Source organism: Medicago sativa, chromosome 5 (assembly GCF_051527215.1).
Source record: "Medicago sativa cultivar Bolivia chromosome 5, Bolivia_mono, whole genome shotgun sequence".
NCBI classification, from domain to species: domain Eukaryota; kingdom Viridiplantae; phylum Streptophyta; class Magnoliopsida; order Fabales; family Fabaceae; genus Medicago; species Medicago sativa.
In genome coordinates this window covers 61,328,964-61,349,023 of record NC_140753.1, presented here as the reverse complement: position 1 = coordinate 61,349,023, position 20,060 = coordinate 61,328,964, and the positions used below count along the sequence as shown (strand labels likewise).

Here is a 20,060-nt window from a genome sequence, read left to right as displayed (position 1 = left end):
ACATACTTTTAGATCTGAAACTAGGCAACCGGCTCTTTCTTTTTTTATTTTTAATTTTTATGGGCAAGAAGGGAAAAGTTCGCTCTCATCTCTTCCAAGTCCAATCCATCAAACGCCACTCTCTCTTCCATTTAAATCTCGCTCTACCGTGAAAAAAAAAACAACCTCCCTTAAAACACAAACTGCTCCCTCATCCTCACACTCACCCATCAGTATCTCACACCTCCAATCAAACTCCAGTTGTCCCACAACACAGGTAACCACAACCACAACGTTGTTGTGCTTTTTCGATCGATCAAGAATAAGGATTTATCCAGATCAATAACTTCCTTAGATCTTGAATCTGACACTCACAACAAATTATTTCTACCAAAGATTAACAACACACAGAGATCAGGAAAAGTAAGAGTACTAATTTCACAAAATTTGTATTATGTAACGAGATTCAAGACATAATTGACTTTGTTCTGAAAAAAAAAAAAACATAAAAGAGGGATGGTTTTGGTTCTGAAGTTTTACGCATGATGCAACATAGAGAGGTGGGGATTTTTTTTATAGGAGATGCAGAGCACATGAAAATGGGTGTTTCTGGATTTTTATTATATTAAAAAATAAAAATCTTAAATTGCTTCAACCGACTGCACCGGTTAACCGGTTTAAATTTAAAAAAGTTGACTGACGTGTGCCAATAATCAGGCGAGTGTTTGATCGCGAGTGTGTGAGAGACTGCCGCTAGTAGTTCTCACACACTCGCGGCAGTCTCTCACACACTCGCGGTCAAACACTCGCCCATATGCTATTGCCACATCAACATACTTTTAGATCTGAAACTAGGCAACCGGCTCTTTCTTTTTTTATTTTTAATTTTTATGGGCAAGAAGGGAAAAGTTCGCTCTCATCTCTTCCAAGTCCAATCCATCAAACGCCACTCTCTCTTCCATTTAAATCTCGCTCTACCGTGAAAAAAAAAACAACCTCCCTTAAAACACAAACTGCTCCCTCATCCTCACACTCACCCATCAGTATCTCACACCTCCAATCAAACTCCAGTTGTCCCACAACACAGGTAACCACAACCACAACGTTGTTGTGCTTTTTCGATCGATCAAGAATAAGGATTTATCCAGATCAATAACTTCCTTAGATCTTGAATCTGACACTCACAACAAATTATTTCTACCAAAGATTAACAACACACAGAGATCAGGAAAAGTAAGAGTACTAATTTCACAAAATTTGTATTATGTAACGAGATTCAAGACATAATTGACTTTGTTCTGAAAAAAAAAAAAACATAAAAGAGGGATGGTTTTGGTTCTGAAGTTTTACGCATGATGCAACATAGAGAGGTGGGGATTTTTTTTATAGGAGATGCAGAGCACATGAAAATGGGTGTTTCTGGATTTTTATTATATTAAAAAATAAAAATCTTAAATTGCTTCAACCGACTGCACCGGTTAACCGGTTTAAATTTAAAAAAGTTGACTGACGTGTGCCAATAATCAGGCGAGTGTTTGATCGCGAGTGTGTGAGAGACTGCCGCTAGTAGTTCTCTTATAAGAATAGTCCTATTTTAAAAACTTTTTTTTAAACGAATTATTTTTTAGTCCTCAAAATAGTCCATATAAATGCAAATAAGGACTAAAATTGAACAAATTTTTTTGAGGGACTAAACTCGAAAATGTATGATTTGTCGGGATTAAAAACATATTGAACTCTAGAACACACATGCACTATTATTTTTTTTTTTATATTTTTGTATGTTAAATATATTTACTGATTAATGTCTCTCATACTAAATATATAGTTATAAATTTCTTTCACAAACAAGAAAATATTCGTTTAAAGTTTCTTATATACCTTTTAAGTACGTTCCTTATATTCGGTCTCCTTGACTTTAAAGTCCTGGCTCCGCCCTTGATGACTATAATCAGTATGATAAAATCAAAGTGACTGGAATACTTATATTTCTAATTATGTGCAATGTTGGCGGTCAATTAATTAATTGAATATGTAATTGATTGAAGTTTATCTTTCAATATGAATCAAATGAACAACATATCAAGACAGAAAATCAAACCATAGTTATCCAAATATCCTTACAAATAAGTTTCAGTCTCTTTAGATACTTATTCTTTTATAAACATTTTTGGACTATAAAGTATGACGATTGAAGGATCACATTAAATCAAATAAGTGAAACATTTTGAAGTAACTACTAAAGAAGTTACATTGTCATCACAGTTGTTCCCTTCTGTGTAGATGTAAAAAAACATTATATGACATCATATAAAGGGAGATGCAAAAACAACAGACGATAAATATCCATTTTGGTCGGATATTTTTCTTAACAAATTTACACCAACTCGGTTGTTTTTAAATAAAATTTAAATATAAATAATAATTGAAAGGAAATAATAGATGAATGTTCATGTTCATCTACTTGAAACTAAGTCATCTAAAAATTTAAAAAAGAAAAAAAAAATTCAAAAGTGGATAAAAGCATTCATATTATACAAAAGAAAAAAATTCAATCAGTTGGATGTCAGTCAAAACAATTTGAAAGGCCAATTTAAGTATAATTTGATACCTTCTAAATATAATATGTACAAGACGATTTATTTAGAATGATTTTTATAAAAGTGAAAAAATGTTTGACTTTGTATATGGTGTTATAGAAAAGTATCTTCAACAATAAATTTGCTTAAAAAATCAACAAAATATATAGCTATGGAAATAATAGTCTCCTTATGATCTAAAACCACTTTTACCTTTCTTATTTTGTTTTAGAACAATGAGTACATTCGAAGTTTATAATTTACTAATAATGTTTTATGACCAAAGACTAACTTACTGGTATACGGTGGACTCGTCCACTCTCCATCTCTCCTATATATACAATATCCTTTGACACAAATTTTCATCAGCAAACTTTTAGTTTATTCTAGTTTTAATTTACTTAAGAAAAATGTGTTCGAAATTATTCTTGCTCATCCAATGCCTCTTGGTCATGGTTTTTTTAATCTCATTCATGGGAGAAGCTAGGAACTTGGGTAAGATTTCCCAACCTATAGAACAAGAATGAGTCAGTTTTCTTGCATTTGAATTTTCTTTTCATAAATAACATAATTGCTACAATTAAGATCTACTCATATCGACATTTCATTTACAATTTATGTGCTTCTCCACTTAAATACATATATTTACCTCTCCCCCTAACATAGTCCTCTCTTTAGACATTATGTTTAACGAACCATTCTTTATATTAACCATGAAAGTTCAAGTAGGAAGACATCTTCAACTCTTTCACTCTAATTGATTATTTTTTATTAGCCACTCTTATTGTCTTATTTTATCTGTCGAAAAATTTATGTGATCATCTCATGCACTTAACACATTTGCATATGGATATATGTTATATATAAATTATGACTACCCAAAATTTAATTTGAGTCCATTATTCTTAAATTACTACATTTGAAGGTAAATTTGATGAAAGATATATGCAATTTAGGTAAATTTGATGGAAGATATGTGTAATTTGATTTGTTTGTGGTTCATATTTTTGCAGTTGAGGTTTCTACAAAACAAAATAATATGGATGGTATTTCTGACATACCTGGATGGCCTGATATACCAATCATACCTGGTATACCAGACATACCTATACCAGATATTCCTGACATACCTGGATGGCCTGATATACCAATCATACCCGGTTTACCAGGCATACCTATACCTGATATACCAGACATACCTGGATGGCCTGATATTCCAATTATACCTAGATGGCCCGATATTCCAATCATACCTGGATGGCCCGACATACCTGGATGGCCGGGTACACCAAGTACACCTTCAAATCCTAAAACGTCTAGTCCACCTCAAGAATCGCCAAGCTCACCTCCTGATTCGCCCACTTTGCCTCCAACATCACCAAGTTCACCGTCTGAATCGCCAAATTCTCCTCCTGGATCGTCTAATTCGCCTCTTGAATCCCCAAATTTACCTGCTGAATCACCTAGTTCGCCTGTTGAATCGCCCAGTTCATCTGATTCACCTTCACCGAGTCCAACATCATAGGAGCAACTAAAGTTATTTTGCTAGAAAAAATAATGTTGCATTGTATCATTATGTGATACTTATTTTTTTTGAGCAATGTGATACTTATTTTAACACAATATAAATTTATTCAATTTAGTTATTATGAGAGCGACAACGCTTTTACTCCCTGCTTGCAAGTGGAATATATTATATTATCATATCATATTTGTCTAATGAGTTCAATTCACTCATCTATTATTGAGAATAAAAATTTATAAATTACTACATATCTGGAATCATAATTTGATTAGCATGGTTATCATCAAATTCATGCAAATTAATCTATTTGTATATTTTAGTAGGCGGACCCAATTCTTTATTGGTAAGTTGTTCCTTTGAGTGATTTTTTTATTTGAAAATGTAAGGGAGAAATTCTAGTATATATTAAAATTAGAGAGCAATTAATTATCAAATTTGACTATAGCTGTTTTTAAGATTCTGATGGCCTACGAACAAATCTACAATTTGGGTTCTAACTAATAAGTATGTATAAAAAAAATATTAAATTCCTAAAGTGTGAAAATAATTTTTTGAAGATGATAGTTTTTATTACATTAGGAAATGTGATATTCAATTCCTTAATATGACATTTTTCAATTAAAATGTATATGATTTTAGCATTCCGTAATATTTTTTTTTACTTAATGAACCCTTAATTTTATATTTTGAGGCCAAAATTTTGAACTTATTTTTTGGGGTCTAGGACAATCACCCTCCTCATCCTGTCTCAGATACGACCTTGAATTTGATTGAGACAAGTCAAAACATTGAGCAAGTAGATCAGTTACCACGTAAACTTAACCATCATTCTTATGATATCTCACTCCTCTATCAGAGTGCTTCACACACATACACCAAAGCCAAAGCTCATACTTGAGTGGAAAATTTTAACCAAAAAAGTGGGAAAATGGTTGTTTCCAATAAATTTTCCAACACTTCTTGTGAATTTTCACGACATATAGCATTACTGTTTTAACTATGTTTTGTGGACGTGTACTTTTGAACAGTGGCGTATCCAGGACCCTAGGTCAGGGGGTGCAAATTTTTTAACTTCATAAATTATTATTATATATAAATAAAAATGTTAAAATATATACACCAAGTTTTTGTACATTAATTGTTTTCTTCGTATTTTACTGTAAATATATGACATTTTTAACCAAATCACATCAATTAAGAAAGTCGGTGGTAATATTAAATTTGTTTGTAATTACTATTGTTTTTATAATTTGATCTTTTAAGAGAAAGAAAGTTAGTTTATTTTTGCAACATAATATTTATTGTTGATTGAATAAAAAGATATAAAATAAATAGAGATATGTTGGCAAAAAAATAATTAATGTATGGAACTACGTACAAAGTGAGTCTTATAAAAAGGGACAACTTTTTTTTTTGGTTAAGATGGTCTTATAGTTAGGGACAATGGTAGTACTAAATTTACAATATTGTCATTGTTTACCCAATCAAATAATTTATTAACAATATTATCATCGCTATTGTCATTGCTTACCCAATCAAATAATTTATTAACAATATTATCATCACTATACTAACATATATATGATGATGAGAATATATAATATATGAGTCCATGCATATATAAATGACTTAACGATTTAATATAGTAGTTTTATGGCCTTGCTAACGATACGTTCTAAGAGAATTGGTTAAAGATTTCATAAAATAAATTTTTTTTCTTAAAAATAAGCGTTATTTTTGTCGATATAATAATTCTAACAACTTTTTATAAAAAAGTACTTCTTTTGATTTCTTATCTATCTTCTTAGTTTTGTAATTTTTTTTATAGTGTTATGATTGAACTATGTAAAAATAATAATATTATATGGGAAATGCTAACCGGTGCCCCCGGGGCACTGGTTAAGGATATGAAAAAGAAAATTATATAGTAGTTAATGCATTGAAATTGTGTAATTAATTTATAATAAAGTCAAAAACAGTTTCCTTTTATGGTATGCTTAATCAGTGCCTCGGGGGCACCGGTTAGCAGGACGCATATTATATAAGTGAGGTCAAACTGCATAAATATCAAATGAGTTTAATTAGAATACTCTGACAGTGTAAAGAAAATTTACACTGTCAACCAATTAAAATCATTATTTAAGACACATTAGCTTGAGTGTTAAAAAAAGAAACAATTAAAATTTAAACTAATAAATGTCATATCTCATGTTTCTTCATTTACATATTTGATTCAATCTCCTTTCAACTTTTAGAACACTACTGCCGTCCTCAAATCTCAAATTGACATCCCTTGCAAGACAATGCTTGAATAATTCCTAAATTTGACATATTCATTCTCACATTTGAAATTGAAAAAGTTACATAATATTTTCAACTTAAAATTGTCTATACATAAAATTTAAATCTAAAATGTTGAGTTTCATAGTTTAAATCAACATTACATTACATGAGGATAAATGAAAATCGGTTGCCATGTAGCAGAATTGTTTGAACGGAGCCTCTATCACACCATGACCATTACCAATTTTTTTGACCTTTCCCCATACAATTATACCATCTAAACGCAAGGTTTGTTTCCGGTTGATTTTGTTAATTGGGGCATAAGAGTTTTAGGCTAATGAGAAAGAAAAATGCTTTGTGGTGCGAATCATCTATCGTGCAAAACCCACGAATTACCTTTTATACATTTTTTTTGTGTGTGTGAAAGATATAGGTATTTTATACATATTTAGTTTACTGTTCATTTTGATTAAAATAATAATAATAAAGTTTCTTATATCTTTTTAAAAAAATATAGGTTTAATTGTACTTTTAATCCACTTAATTTGTTAAAATTGTAATTTTGGTCCTTTATTTTTAGTATGTTAACAACCCTAATGACACATGTTAAAGAAATAAATAAAAAAAAGTAAATTTGCATTGTATTCAACAATACTTTAACTTTTGAAAAGTCAAATTCATCGCTTTTCATCATTTTTTAATGCAATATTTATATTTTCATTCTCTTAACCAATGTCTTAAGGTCATTCTTTAGCATTTTTCTTATTTTTAATTGTACAATTATGGTCTTCCATTTTTTTTGACTAATATATGATTTTGACCATTAATTTGATGATGTGGTAGTAAATTAGGTAATCCATTATTTTCACCATTTTCATCAACTCTCTTATAGACTTTTCTCCAGAATTTGTAACCTCATTGTAATTTCACTGGAATACTACCTCCGCCATTAACTAGAATAGCTCTACCGTATTAGAAAACTTTGTGTACGCATTACGTTGATTGAATATACATTGATTCAATTGACACTAGATTATTTATTAATTGAACTATGTTCACAATCTCAAAAACAATGATTATATATACACCCAGCAACAATGTAAACATTTTTAAAACTTGAAATTAAATTAAAGAAGATAATATTTTTCCCCTTTTCAAAAAACAAAGAAGTTGCAACCAAAAAAAAAAAACAAAGTATTTTACCAAAAGAATAAAAAAGAACCAACAAAAAAGACTATCTTGAGTATATTGGGCATTTAATAACCCCTTCGTGCAAGTCACGCGAATATTCATTCGCACCATTTAGCAACACTGAATAAGAAAAGTGGGATATTGACATTTATTAGTTTAGATTTTATTTAATTTTTCCTTTTTTAATACTCAAGCTTATGTGTCTTAAAGATTAATTTTAATTGGTTGACAGTGTAAATTTTCTTTAGACTGTCAAAGTATTCTAATTAAACTCATATCAAATTTTAGGTTAAAAGTACAATAAGCAAGTAGAGGTGAGTGGGGTCGGTTGACCCCATTGTCCCCACATTGGATCCGTGGCTTAATTGTCATCTGGTGTCATTTTAGTCATATTCTCCTACAAGCATGTTATAAATAGTTAGTCTAAACCTAATGTGTAGTCTAAAATAGAATGTGATTAATATTAGATAGTTAAAACGAAAGAATCGAGGACAAGTTTATTGGTAGGGATATTTTATTTAATATATAGGGGTTGAAGTTTAAAACTTTGCATTTTCCACTTATTCGTCTTGTAAGTGAACTTTTAACCACTAGGTTACTTGACCAAAAATAAATAAAAATTTAAGTGAGTCATGATAATATTGTTAGCTTCCCTTTAAGTGGGAAACGAAAGTAGCGAACACTCCCTAATGTAGTGAAAACAGTATATCTAAGCATAAACACTCAAAATGATTGGGAGAGCATTGCAAGTACATGAAATTGAAGGAAAATAAGCCCAATTGATATGTGTGTATGTGTGGGTGGTTGATTAATAGAAATCAGGTAAAGAAGGAGAATCAGAAACTCATTAGCTAACTTGTTGCAACATTCACTCACTCTAAAAAACAGAGAAACATAAATCCCATGGTTTTATATGTTCCTCCAACAATATCTGGTTTTGGATGTCTATCCATTAATCTCAATATTGATGTCCAGGCTCTCATATTTATAGACAAAGACTTATTGTAGACCATCAGAAAAAGTTGCAAAATCCAACTTAGTCCCTAAGAAAAATATACGTTACTTTTAGTCCCTACAAATAAAAAAACAATTTGGTCTCTACCTAAACCAACCTCTTAAAAGAGATAATTAGGTCTCTTAACAATAAATAAAAATAGGGAAATGCTAACTAGTGTCCTAAGCGCGCTAATTAAGAAGATTAATATAGAAATTAAACATTGGAAATCGGTGAAAAGTGGAATGTTTAACTTTATGAAAGTTAAAAAGTTGTTGATTTTAATGAAAATTTTCTATTTTTGACATCCTTAATCATTGCCCTTAAAGCACTAGTTAGCAAAACTCATACAATTAGACAATTGTATTTTTTTCTATGATAGAACCGATTAACATAATTGTCTCTTATATTTAAAACAACATAGTCAAATAGTTAAAAAGAGACAGTTTGGTACTTACAACATAAAAGTCCCAATATAGTTTTTTTAATAAACCATGTTTTTTTTCTTCTTCTTTTTATCTTATTATTCAGCATTCAAAGTCATTCAATCTCCAATTAGTTCTCAAAGTATTTCAAATTAATCTTGTTTGTCAAACGTTTTTCAGTTAGATTTTTGTCTTTATATTTTTGTTACATAACAGATACTAATGGAGGGGACTTGAGAAACAATTGATAAAGACATACTATTTTAGAATATTAATAAAGTTAGAGACTAATTTGAGTGTCTTACAAATACAAAAACCAATTTGGATTCTAATAGAAGTTATATGGTGCAAAGATGAATGTGTGAATGAAATGTGTACAAATACAAACCAAATCGGCAACCATTGTTTATAGGAAAGGATAGGCATAAAATATTATCTCAATATGTTTGACTCAAATCAAAACTTCCATAAAAAAAATTGAATTGTAAAAGTTCAATTGAATGTTGGAGACACAATTTGTGTCCTTGTATATGTGACTGTGTAACTTTGTACAAGAGTATATTCTGTTTAAGACAATATACAAAAAAAGAAAAACAAGGGAAATCTAATGTCATCTTTAGTCCTCGTAGATAAATTAGAATGGCTTCTTAAGGTGTGTGAAATCCAATGATGATGAATCAACACACTCTGCTTTGCTTTTATAACCATTCAACAATTTCAACAATTCAGTAGCTTTCTCCTTGGTACTCTCAGCACAACCTACTTGCAACAAAACAAGTAGTTTTTGAAACATCCCAAGTTGAATTGCCTCAATCAAAATACCTTCATCAGCCTTGTCACAAATCTTGTAAACAATAGAAACAACAAAACTAGAACTCAATTCAGAAACCCTCAAAAGCTTCTTAATAACAAGAGGCAAAGTCAAAGCATTTGATTTTGCTATTTGCACCCCATTTTTACTATCACAAAGACAATTCAACACACCTAAAGCTTTCTCACAAACCCCCTTTTCAGCATCAACAAGAATCTCCAATAAAATTGAAACCAAACCCAATTCAACAAACCTCTCCAAAATCACTTTTCTACTCTTTGATGAGTAAACCAAATGAAAAATTGTTGACAAACATGCTTTTGTAGAAGCACTTCCAATCTCAACATTAACCTTAACCATGTTGACCAAAGATTCAACAATCCCTTCAATTTTCACCAATGACTCAACATTCATTTCCTTAAGCAACAAAGAAGCATTTTGCCTAGTTGAAATTTTTTGTTGATCATTTAAGGACCAAACCAAACAGCTCAAAGAATTTGATGATCCCAAAAAGACAAATCTACCCTCTTCAGACAAAGGACGCATCCATGTCAGCACTTCCAAAATCTCTTCCAAAAGAACAACGTTCTTCTCAACCAAACCACGTGAGAAAGAATCAAAAACCTTAGCAAGAACAAGAGAAGCACCATTTGAAACTATAACCTTCTTGTTCCTCTCACTCTCTTTTCCCCAACCCTTTATCTTTCTCACCAATTCAAAACACTTGCTCTCGTCTCCTTGTTGCGCTGCCGAAAGAATCCTATTACACGTATCAGTAACTTCATAACGAGTTACTGGAATACGTGGAGTTGGGATTCTTTCGACGCCATAGGAACGGTGTTGAACACACCAATCTTGAATCATTTTACGAAGGGAGTGATTTGGTACGATGTCAAAGGATGTTAACTCTGTTTTTGTAACGGGACATGTGTTGTTACCTGATTCAAACCATTTTTCGATGCTGTCTCTATCGTAGGTTATGCCAGTTGAAAGTGTAACGGGGTCTTTCATCAAGTCTAGTGTTACTGGGCAACGAAAATGAGTTGGAATTGCTATCTCCACTTGTAAATCGTTGCTTGAATTTGATAATAACTCTTTTCCCTTTCTTGCACGACGGAAAACCCTACTACCTTTTGTCCATGATAAAACCATTTTTTGGTTTTTGATGATGTTATGCTGTTTTTGATCGTTTGTTATTGTTGTTTTTGTTGTTGTGAGTATGATGAATGATGAAGGAAAATGGGTTATGAGATTTGTTAATATATAGAAATGGAGATATAGAAGGTTGTCTTGTTTGACACACGGGGTCAAAGGGAGCTAAGTAAGACTAAGAGAGGAATAGTTTATTGAGAATGTTTCAAACAAGAGATAAAGGGTTTATTAAGTGTTATTTTTTGGTTTTGTTAACGTGTGGTTTGAACGTTGAACGTTGAAAGAGTCCGAAAGACAAAAAACTCGGTAGGAGGTAAGGTATAATTTTGAAATAAAGATAAAGGGTCATAAAATTAATTAATTAAATTTAACTTGGAGGTGAAGTAGAATAGGAGTAGTTGTCGTAGTAAGACTGTAAGAGGGTTGAATGTTTGAACAGCCAGCGTGGTCGGTGGTGTGCTGATCTGGTATAGATTTGCATGGTCATGTTGTGTGGGTTTTGTTTTGTATTAGTAGTTGTACTACCACTGTTACTTCTAGTGCGCGTTGCCAACTCCATTCACGCGTGCGTTTTTCTACCATACGCGTAGGAAACATGCATGCGGTGTTACGGTGCTTTCTTTTATTTGTTCAAATACACGTTACGTTACACTTTAAACAGTGATTGATATCAGGGACTCTACAGTCTACTATAAAGAAGTGCTCCGCGGTGATTTATTTTTAAAATGAACTGTTGGGAGTTCAAAAAACAACAACTGGTCAATATTCTAAGAGCGAGAATGGTATGAAAGCCCTGATTTGATTAGGTGGAGGAGTGGTAATGAGATTTTAGTGTTAGTTCCTTGTACCGTAAGTCTTTTTAGACAATATAGTAACTAAACGTGGTAATTAATTAGGATGGTGCAAGCACAAAGATGTGAGACATTCTTGCGTGAGGGTGATGATATTGTTGGCGGGGTCGTTCTTATGAAATTGGAGGTTCGTCTCTCACAATAAAAATTGACTTCTAATTAAAAAAAAACACAACTTTCTTTTAAAAGAGAAAAAAACATTATAATTATAGCTTTGCTATTTTACTCTATAATTGTGGACCAAAAGCTACAAGTGTTTTAAAAAAAAAGTTATATTGTGTTTTTAAAGAAGAAGAGAGTATTGAAGACATTTAGAACTCAAATCTATGATTAATTAAGCCGAAATTGAGGTCAAATCATGCTGAAAAAAGCCCTTTGAGTAGTTTGGTATGTATATAGGGACGACTCATAATCTCATGGTATGTTTGTTTAAGGTGAATTATAGGGGAGAGAGAAGTTGATGAGAGAGGTTAAAGGCAGACATTTTATTTATGTTGTTTGATAATTTGATGAAAAATAGAGAAGAGGGATTAAAATAGTGTGGACCGTACTTCTTTTCCTTTTCGTTGTCTTCAATGGTGTGAGAAGAAAAGGAAAAAGAGATGTCAACGTGAGCATAACTCAATTGGTAGAGATAATGCATTGTTATATGTATGGGCTGGGGTTTGAACACCAAACATCCCACTTATTCGCCTTAAAAGGTGAACTCTAGTCACTAGAGTATGAGTATTTGAACAAAAAAAAAGGTAAAAGAGATGTCAATGTTTACTACAATATTCCTTTTCGGTCATCCCCTTAGACACTCTTCACTTTTGTTTATTTTGCAGAAAAGAATAAATTTTCTTTCTACTTTTTTTTTCTTCTACATAAACTGAGTCTTTTTTAATGGTGATACATGAACATCCCTATGTGGTATACCCCTCTTATACACCTTCCACATGTCACTTTAATATAAATATTCTAAAAGATTGCCGGCTAAAAAAAAATGGAAAGACCTGGCATCCTCTCTCTCTCTCTCTCTCTCTCTTATCCATCTTATCCCTGCTCAACCTCTACTCTTCACCATGTCTTCTCTCATGCAACCATCATCATCGACCACCGCCGTTTCCTGTCGTTCTCACCCTCAAATCTCACCACTAGTCATCCTCATATCTGACACCACCATCACCCACCATCCTCCTCACCATTGTTGTTCTCCCCACCATCGTCCTCGTTGTCGTCCTCCCACCATCAACATCACCATCGTCCTCCTTACCAGTCACCAGCCTCTTCTCTGGTGAGCTCATCTCGCCCCTCACATCGTCGGGTCCGCTCATACCCATCTGTCCTCGCCACCACCACCTCGTCTTACTCACCTCCGCTCTGATACCGTCCGTCCTCCGACGCTGGTGGTGAGAGTTTTAGAGAGAGATGCAGATAGAGAGAGCCATGTGTGAGAGTTGGAGAGAAACAAAAAAAAATGGATTTGTGATTGGAATCTGAAAGAGAGAATATGTGGGTGAAGTATTGACTTAGTTTTTGTTTTAATTTAAGTGTCTTGTTAACAGGTGCTCTAAGGGGTCCTTCTTTCAAAAACAAAAAAAAAAATACCCTAAGGGCATTGGTTAAGGAATCCATTAGTACTAGTAGAAACTTTTCTTAAAAATATAAGTTTTTACTTTTGTCTTAGCAATAACTACACTTTTGTATGCAAACTTGTTAATTTTAACACTTTAACCAATGTTCCAAGGAAACTCATTAGCATTCTCCTTAATTTAATTATGTTTTCTTTTTTTTAATTAAAATAAAATTAATTTCCACCAAACAAATGATGCCACATCAGTGGTGGTTTAATGGATGGATGTCAATAATGGGTGTCAATGAAAAATTATCATTTTTTTTTCACACAAAAGATGTTGTTCCCTCTATATCCTCCACATGTTGTTAATGTTAATTAATTTAGCTATCAATTAATTAGTTATTTTTTAAAAACAAAATAAATTACCTAAAGTAGTTTGAATAATTCAATTAGTTTGATTGTATTTTATATTATCAATTCAAATAAATAAAAATCGATGATAACTTAATTAACAACGATGACAAAGCCCAAAGATGACTTAATTAACTGAAATTAAGTCAAAATAAATAAAAACGGAGCTTTATTTTGTCAACAAAAAAAAAACGGAGGATTTTTTAATAAAGGGATATTTTGGTACTTTAAAAAATAATCAACATTTCTCTCTTTTTTTATTTCTCTTAAACCAAACAATACATCAAATCTACTATTTTTCTTTTATCTTTCTCTCTTGCTATATTTTCTCTAACTTATTTCTCTTTTCTCAATTTCTTCTCACAATCAAATACACCTTCAATGTTTGAGTGAAGATTTGGTGATCAACCCTGCCCTTTTAAAGTTTGAGCTTTAATTTTCGTGGAGAACTTTACTAACGTCACTTAAGTTAACCAACTATGTTATTGCTTGGGATGTTTGATAATAATGGTTCACTATTTTATCGTGTATATATTATTGTAATATGTTTTGTATATTGTTTCAGCGTAGAACATGAGACTTTGCCAACGGTGTGTCATGATCAAAGTGTGTGTTTGTAGCAATTAGACCTCCTTTGTAAATTAGATAGGCTCTTCTACTAAAAAAGGTTGTGAGAAGCAGTTATGGGAGAAGTTACTAATATTGGAAAAATTAATAATTGCATGTGGAGTCCGTGGGAGGTTATTTCCTATGAGCTTATGGATGTGATGATGTGTAAGTGAGCAAGATACGAGGATTATAAGCCGAATACAAAAAGTATGAGCCGAGTAAGTAGAAGAGTGAGTTGAAATCGGTATAATATTATCACGGTTCAAACCTCTCAAACATGAGGCATGTAAAACTAAAATGGTTAAGATAATAAGAAGTATATAATTAAGGATTAAATATTTATGACAGTCCATATGCAAATATTTATATGAACTTGCATTTAGTAGTCAAAATTCCTAAGTTGTCACTGGCTGATCGAGTTATATGTTAAATCGACTTTTATTTTATTGCAATTGAGTGGACTTTTATATTGTCCCATTCCACAAGCAATCTCTAGTATCTTTATGACAACTAGGAGATGTACTTGCCTAGTCCATCTCCAATCTCTCTCGTGTTTGTTACTTTGTTGTTGTGGTGCTTTTTGGGTCCTTACTCGATTAGGCTAAGTGGCCATGAACATTTTGGATACTGTTTTGGAAAGTGACCATTTAGATGTGTGGAGTCGTAATGATGAAAGTTTAGAATTTAGCCATAGATCGATAGATACAAGTTATAGCATATCATCAATAATAAAGAGTGAATAAGGAATTGTGTACCTTGAAATTAGGTTGGTGAAGGATAACCGCCGACAACTATGAGAGGGATAACTACCCTCATTCCGTCAGCTTTAGGTTTTCACAATACTGTTCAGAAAATTAATTAACCGTCTAATGGGATGACGTTTAAATAGCTAAACGGTTGATGGCAGGGACCTCTCATTGGGCTTATCTAAATGGTCCAACCCATCACGGTCCATTTAGTAACAATAGCCCAATCACTTGAATTCATCAACTAATTAGTGCTTAACACAATAGACCATAATTTATATTATAAGATTAACTTATAATAATTGATTATTGTCAATCCATAATTGATTAATTAAATAATTAATCCAACAATCTCCCACTTGGATGACAATACTCAATTACTAAAAGAATATAAAATGTTACTTATCATAAAGAATTTAAATCTTAGAACATTTATGTATGGTCAAAGCACTAATCATTCAAAAGAACAATAAGCTTTAATGCTGCAGAAATCGAATCCGATAGGGAAAACAAATCATACAGGTCAAATACTCACTTTCTAACAAATGATGAATTTATAGTGACACATTTAAAAAGAATGTGTCATCCAAGAATGACCCAAGCATTTAAAAATGCTATAACAAACTCCCGCTAACCCAAAATATCATAGACTTAATCAAATCATCATGAGTTACAATACTCATATATATAAGTCTGTGGTTAGTAGTTCTGCCAATGAGTTTTCAATTTTATAGAAGTCATATATCCACATATGTATACGAATAGTAATTACTTATAGGGATAGCCTATTAAGAGAGTGTAATTACATTTAGTCAAAAAATCAATAAATGTTCTACGACATTCAATTAATCCAAGTTTTATAAAAAAAATGTGACTATGAAAATCCATAAAAGCAAAATAGGAAATTCAATAATCCCAAAATTGGATTAACATAGACACTTAGTTTAAAGAAAAAGATGTGGATTAATGTGGCCACTAGAATGTCAATAACAAAAGAACATTTATGATTATCTCAAATTATAAGTACCACAAAAACACAATATCATACTCGATAGGAGTATTGATATTATACATTGTACTTACTATTTATGACTTCAAAAATGTGGAATGTTGGTAAAACAGAAGCACAATGTATATTTGCATGCCAAGAAGTTATTGTGCATATTCCAACAAAATTGACTTAAGCATCCAATTATGATGCTCATTGAGATTGATAGAATTTTAACATATATCTCAATATAATAGAATGAGACTAAAGTTTAAAGTCTCTTAAGCTATGCCATATTTTATAGTGTGCACAAGAGTATATGGCGATAACGAGAATAATATTGTGTACACATTTCTCTTGATCTCACATACATATAAACAAGGGTTAGATTTCTCATTTGAGCTCATAATATATAATGTTGTGTACACACTCCCTAAGATCCCACATATATATATAGACAAGAATAAGTGGGATTCTCATTAGTGATCACTGATACAAAAAAAATATATTATAATAATGTAATATTCAAAAGTGGGATACTTAATTACTAGTGCAAGATTATCAACATAAGTGGTTATATAATTTTAGCCAATAGAGTTTCATGAACTCAACCACATATTTTGCACATGAGCATAGCAGAATTATTAACACAAGTGGTAACTCAAAGATAATATGAAACCTCATAAATACATATTTTATCAATGGCAGATATTATCAAGAATTGGGTTTCGTAGTTAACCACATATTCTGCATTTAGAATTAAGGAGAATGTAAATTTTCAATTTAAGAAATTTATAACACAAAATCTCCTTTTTCACAATTAAAATTCCAAAGAATTTTATAAATATAGTAACCTCTATACGACAAAATATGATGATTATATAAAAGGTTTATCATCATATGAGTGAGATAAGTCTCTATTATTATAAAATAGGATATGAGACTCTATTCACAATTTTAATAACTCACTCAAAACTCAAATGTTATAATTATACTTACACAAATTTGAGAAAAAACATTAGGTTACAAGGAGCAGAAATACACAAGACTTATATTTTATTATTATTGAGGATATAAGAGAAAATAGTCACAAGCTTTCATAAGTATTAAAGAATAGCAATAGCATAATTAATATCCTCAATATAAGTCTCTATTTCATATCCAAAATATGAAAACAAATAAATATATTTGTTTATGAGATATAGTTAGTTGACATGTAGAATTTTTCTCACTTGTTGAAGAATGATAGTTAAACTATCTTACCCACAAAAGGATGATTATGTTAAGTAATGTCATACCGATAGGGTATGTCCATCACGTTACACAATACATAGCAATGATTCTCCCACTTGATAGAGAATAGACAATGATAGTTGAATTAAAAAGATTTGAAAGATATTTTAAATAAAATATTCAACTATTTCTCTATCACAAAATGATATGTTAAGTAATGTCACACCGATAGGGTATGTCCGTCACTCACATAACAATGGGATAGTAGCAATCCGATATATGTATATAAATCACATTTAGGTAGAAATTTAATTCAAAATGTAATAATATTGGATTGCAAAATTTATACAATTTTCTACATGTCTTTTAACAAAGTAACTTACTTATATTAATCTCATTCAAGGATCTTAACGATAATAAGTAAGAACTATATCATCATAATGTACCATTCTTATGTCTTACAAAATTTAAACATTGATAGAGTATTCTAATTATAATTGACATAAGTATAAACATTTCAGGTACATTGAATAATAACAATTATATTAATAACAACACACCGATAGGGTATGACTGTTACCAATATAATGCTAATCTATTTAACAAAATTTGCATAATTGTACCCACGATAGGTGAGATTACAATTATACAAATAAATAATGTTTATGCTTAAGAGAATATGATACAATAATATCATGCATAAACAATTATATTTAAATTTACTCAACTTCGGTCATATTCAAATGATAGAAAAATGTGCTTAACAATATTTTAAATTAGCACATCATAAATATGACTTTAGAATTTCTTTTAAATGAAGTAGTATAATAACAAAAGTTGTTATTTGAAATAGAAGTGTGTCGAATAGTTTTCTAATTTATCCATAAAAGAACTCTTAGAATAAAATTTTTCAATACTCCCACTATAAATTAGAAAAAACACAAATACAAAATGGAGCATTATAGTAAGAAAATAATATATAACAACAGAGTTCTGTTTAGAATATTCCGAAAAAGGATTTCACTTCTATATAGGATATCATAATTGCACAACAGAAGAGAAGAAGAACTAAATTTCTTCATATGTGCAATAATAAGCAATAAGTCACAAGAGGATAAAATAATTAAATGACAACTTACCTCGCAGAGTGTGACATTCATCCTTATACTTAGAGCCACTGAATTTTGATGACTTAACGAGAATATCTTATAATATAGTCATCTCAAAAATATTCATCAATAGAGAATAAGCAATTATAAATAAGCATATGTGAGGCTCTAATTATAAATCAATATGATTTATATAAGAATTCAGATGTAAGGATGATACATATTTCAAAAATTGCCTCCATTCTTAATAAGTTGTTTTGATAATAGTTAACGGATAAACAACAAATAGGCATACAAATTTTAATCCATAATTAGAATTTTAGCATAAAAAATGCAACAATGCATATTTACTATATACAAAATACATAGTTTAACATAATTGTGATCCAAATATTTAATTGCGACAAGACACATTATTAGATAGTTAATGGTGTTTGTCACAAAATTTAGAGTAATATATTACGGGTCTAGATTAGAGAGTATAGCAGAAAGCATAATGTATATTAAAGAGAAATATGTCAATATCATATTCAATTAATATAAATGACATATATATACAACTCACTATACTCATTTTGAAAACAAAATATTATGAGGACCCTTCAAAACAATTTGTGACAAGAATCAAAGACAAGTGTCTTAGTTTAAATGTGTTGCCAAAAGAATGATCAATTAGTGAACTTTGGATCTTTATGCTAAGACAATATGAATTCAAGAATATCTTACATTAGAATATTTATAATGCCAAGAATATTTAAAATCGTAAAATATAAATTAATTATACTTGACATTTAAAATTAACAAAATTGAGCCTTCTATAAGAGAGAATTTTCAAAAAACAGTTTAAGCTCAAATATTGAGAATACATGATTTGAAATAAATTATTCTCAATTTAATCGATATATGATCTTTTCAAGATTTGACAAAATTTTGAAACCCATAAATCAAGAATAAATATAGTATAATAGTCAAGTTGTTCTTGACAAGACAAATAATTTTGAGGGTATCAACAAATCTCAAAATATATATTAATATAGAATATTTGATGCAAGAATATAAGTCTGAGTCTAAAAAATTTCACAATCATAACACTTTAAAACTAATTCACATAAGTGTTATTACCATAAAATAATATTTTCTTATAGAATATCTTAGACTCAAATCTAGATAATATATGATTTAAAAGAATATATGAATCACATATTAATTTACATCAAATATTTAGAGATTTCATAAAGTGATTTAAATCCCAAATTTTAAAGGTATAGAATAAATCAAATCTTCTAAAAGTACTTTGGGTGTAAAATAATATACTAATATTTACCAGATAATTGGGGATGAAAAGTCCTATTGACACATTAAATTCAATTTTTGAAAGAGTGAATATAATTTTTTTAAAGAGTGAAAAATTCCTCATTGACACATTAAATTCCTCATTGTCATATAAGAGTAAGGAATGTTCATAAAATTTTATCACAAAAAATGTGAGAATATAATTTATTTATCCCCAATCAATAACATATAAATATCTACATGTGTCAAAAAATTCCAAAATAATAAGAATATAATAAATAATTTTGGAAGATTTCTTCGCCCGTTTAACTGAAAAACGGGTC

General features: G+C 30.5%; 2 protein-coding genes across 2 annotated transcripts; one reads left to right on the top strand and one right to left on the bottom strand.

Annotated features, from left to right (window-relative positions):
• The first annotated feature begins 2,927 nt into the window (after positions 1–2,927).
• On the top strand, positions 2,928–4,143 carry LOC146923740 (uncharacterized). Its single transcript, XM_085708856.1, has 2 exons — positions 2,928–3,053; positions 3,572–4,143. The coding sequence occupies exons 1-2, from the start codon at positions 2,969–2,971 to the stop codon at positions 4,081–4,083; spliced, it is 597 nt and encodes a 198-aa protein (XP_085564982.1). The 5' UTR covers positions 2,928–2,968; the 3' UTR covers positions 4,084–4,143.
• Positions 4,144–9,421: 5,278 nt separating this feature from the next.
• On the bottom strand, positions 9,422–11,018 carry LOC146923739 (U-box domain-containing protein 20-like). Its single transcript, XM_085708852.1, has one exon. It carries the CDS (start codon positions 10,937–10,939, stop codon positions 9,611–9,613), a length of 1,329 nt encoding a protein of 442 aa, XP_085564978.1. The 5' UTR covers positions 10,940–11,018; the 3' UTR covers positions 9,422–9,610.
• Between the last annotated feature and the right edge of the window lie 9,042 nt (positions 11,019–20,060).

Bases quoted from the DNA above. Each gene is read 5' to 3' on its own strand.
- LOC146923740 (XM_085708856.1), top strand. From the start codon at position 2,969: ATGTGTTCGAAATTATTCTTGCTCATCCAATGCCTCTTGGTCATGGTT. The intron at 3,054-3,571 runs GTAAGATTTCCC...ATATTTTTGCAG, and splicing joins GGGAGAAGCTAGGAACTTGG to TTGAGGTTTCTACAAAACAA.
- LOC146923739 (XM_085708852.1), bottom strand. From the start codon at position 10,939: ATGGTTTTATCATGGACAAAAGGTAGTAGGGTTTTCCGTCGTGCAAGA.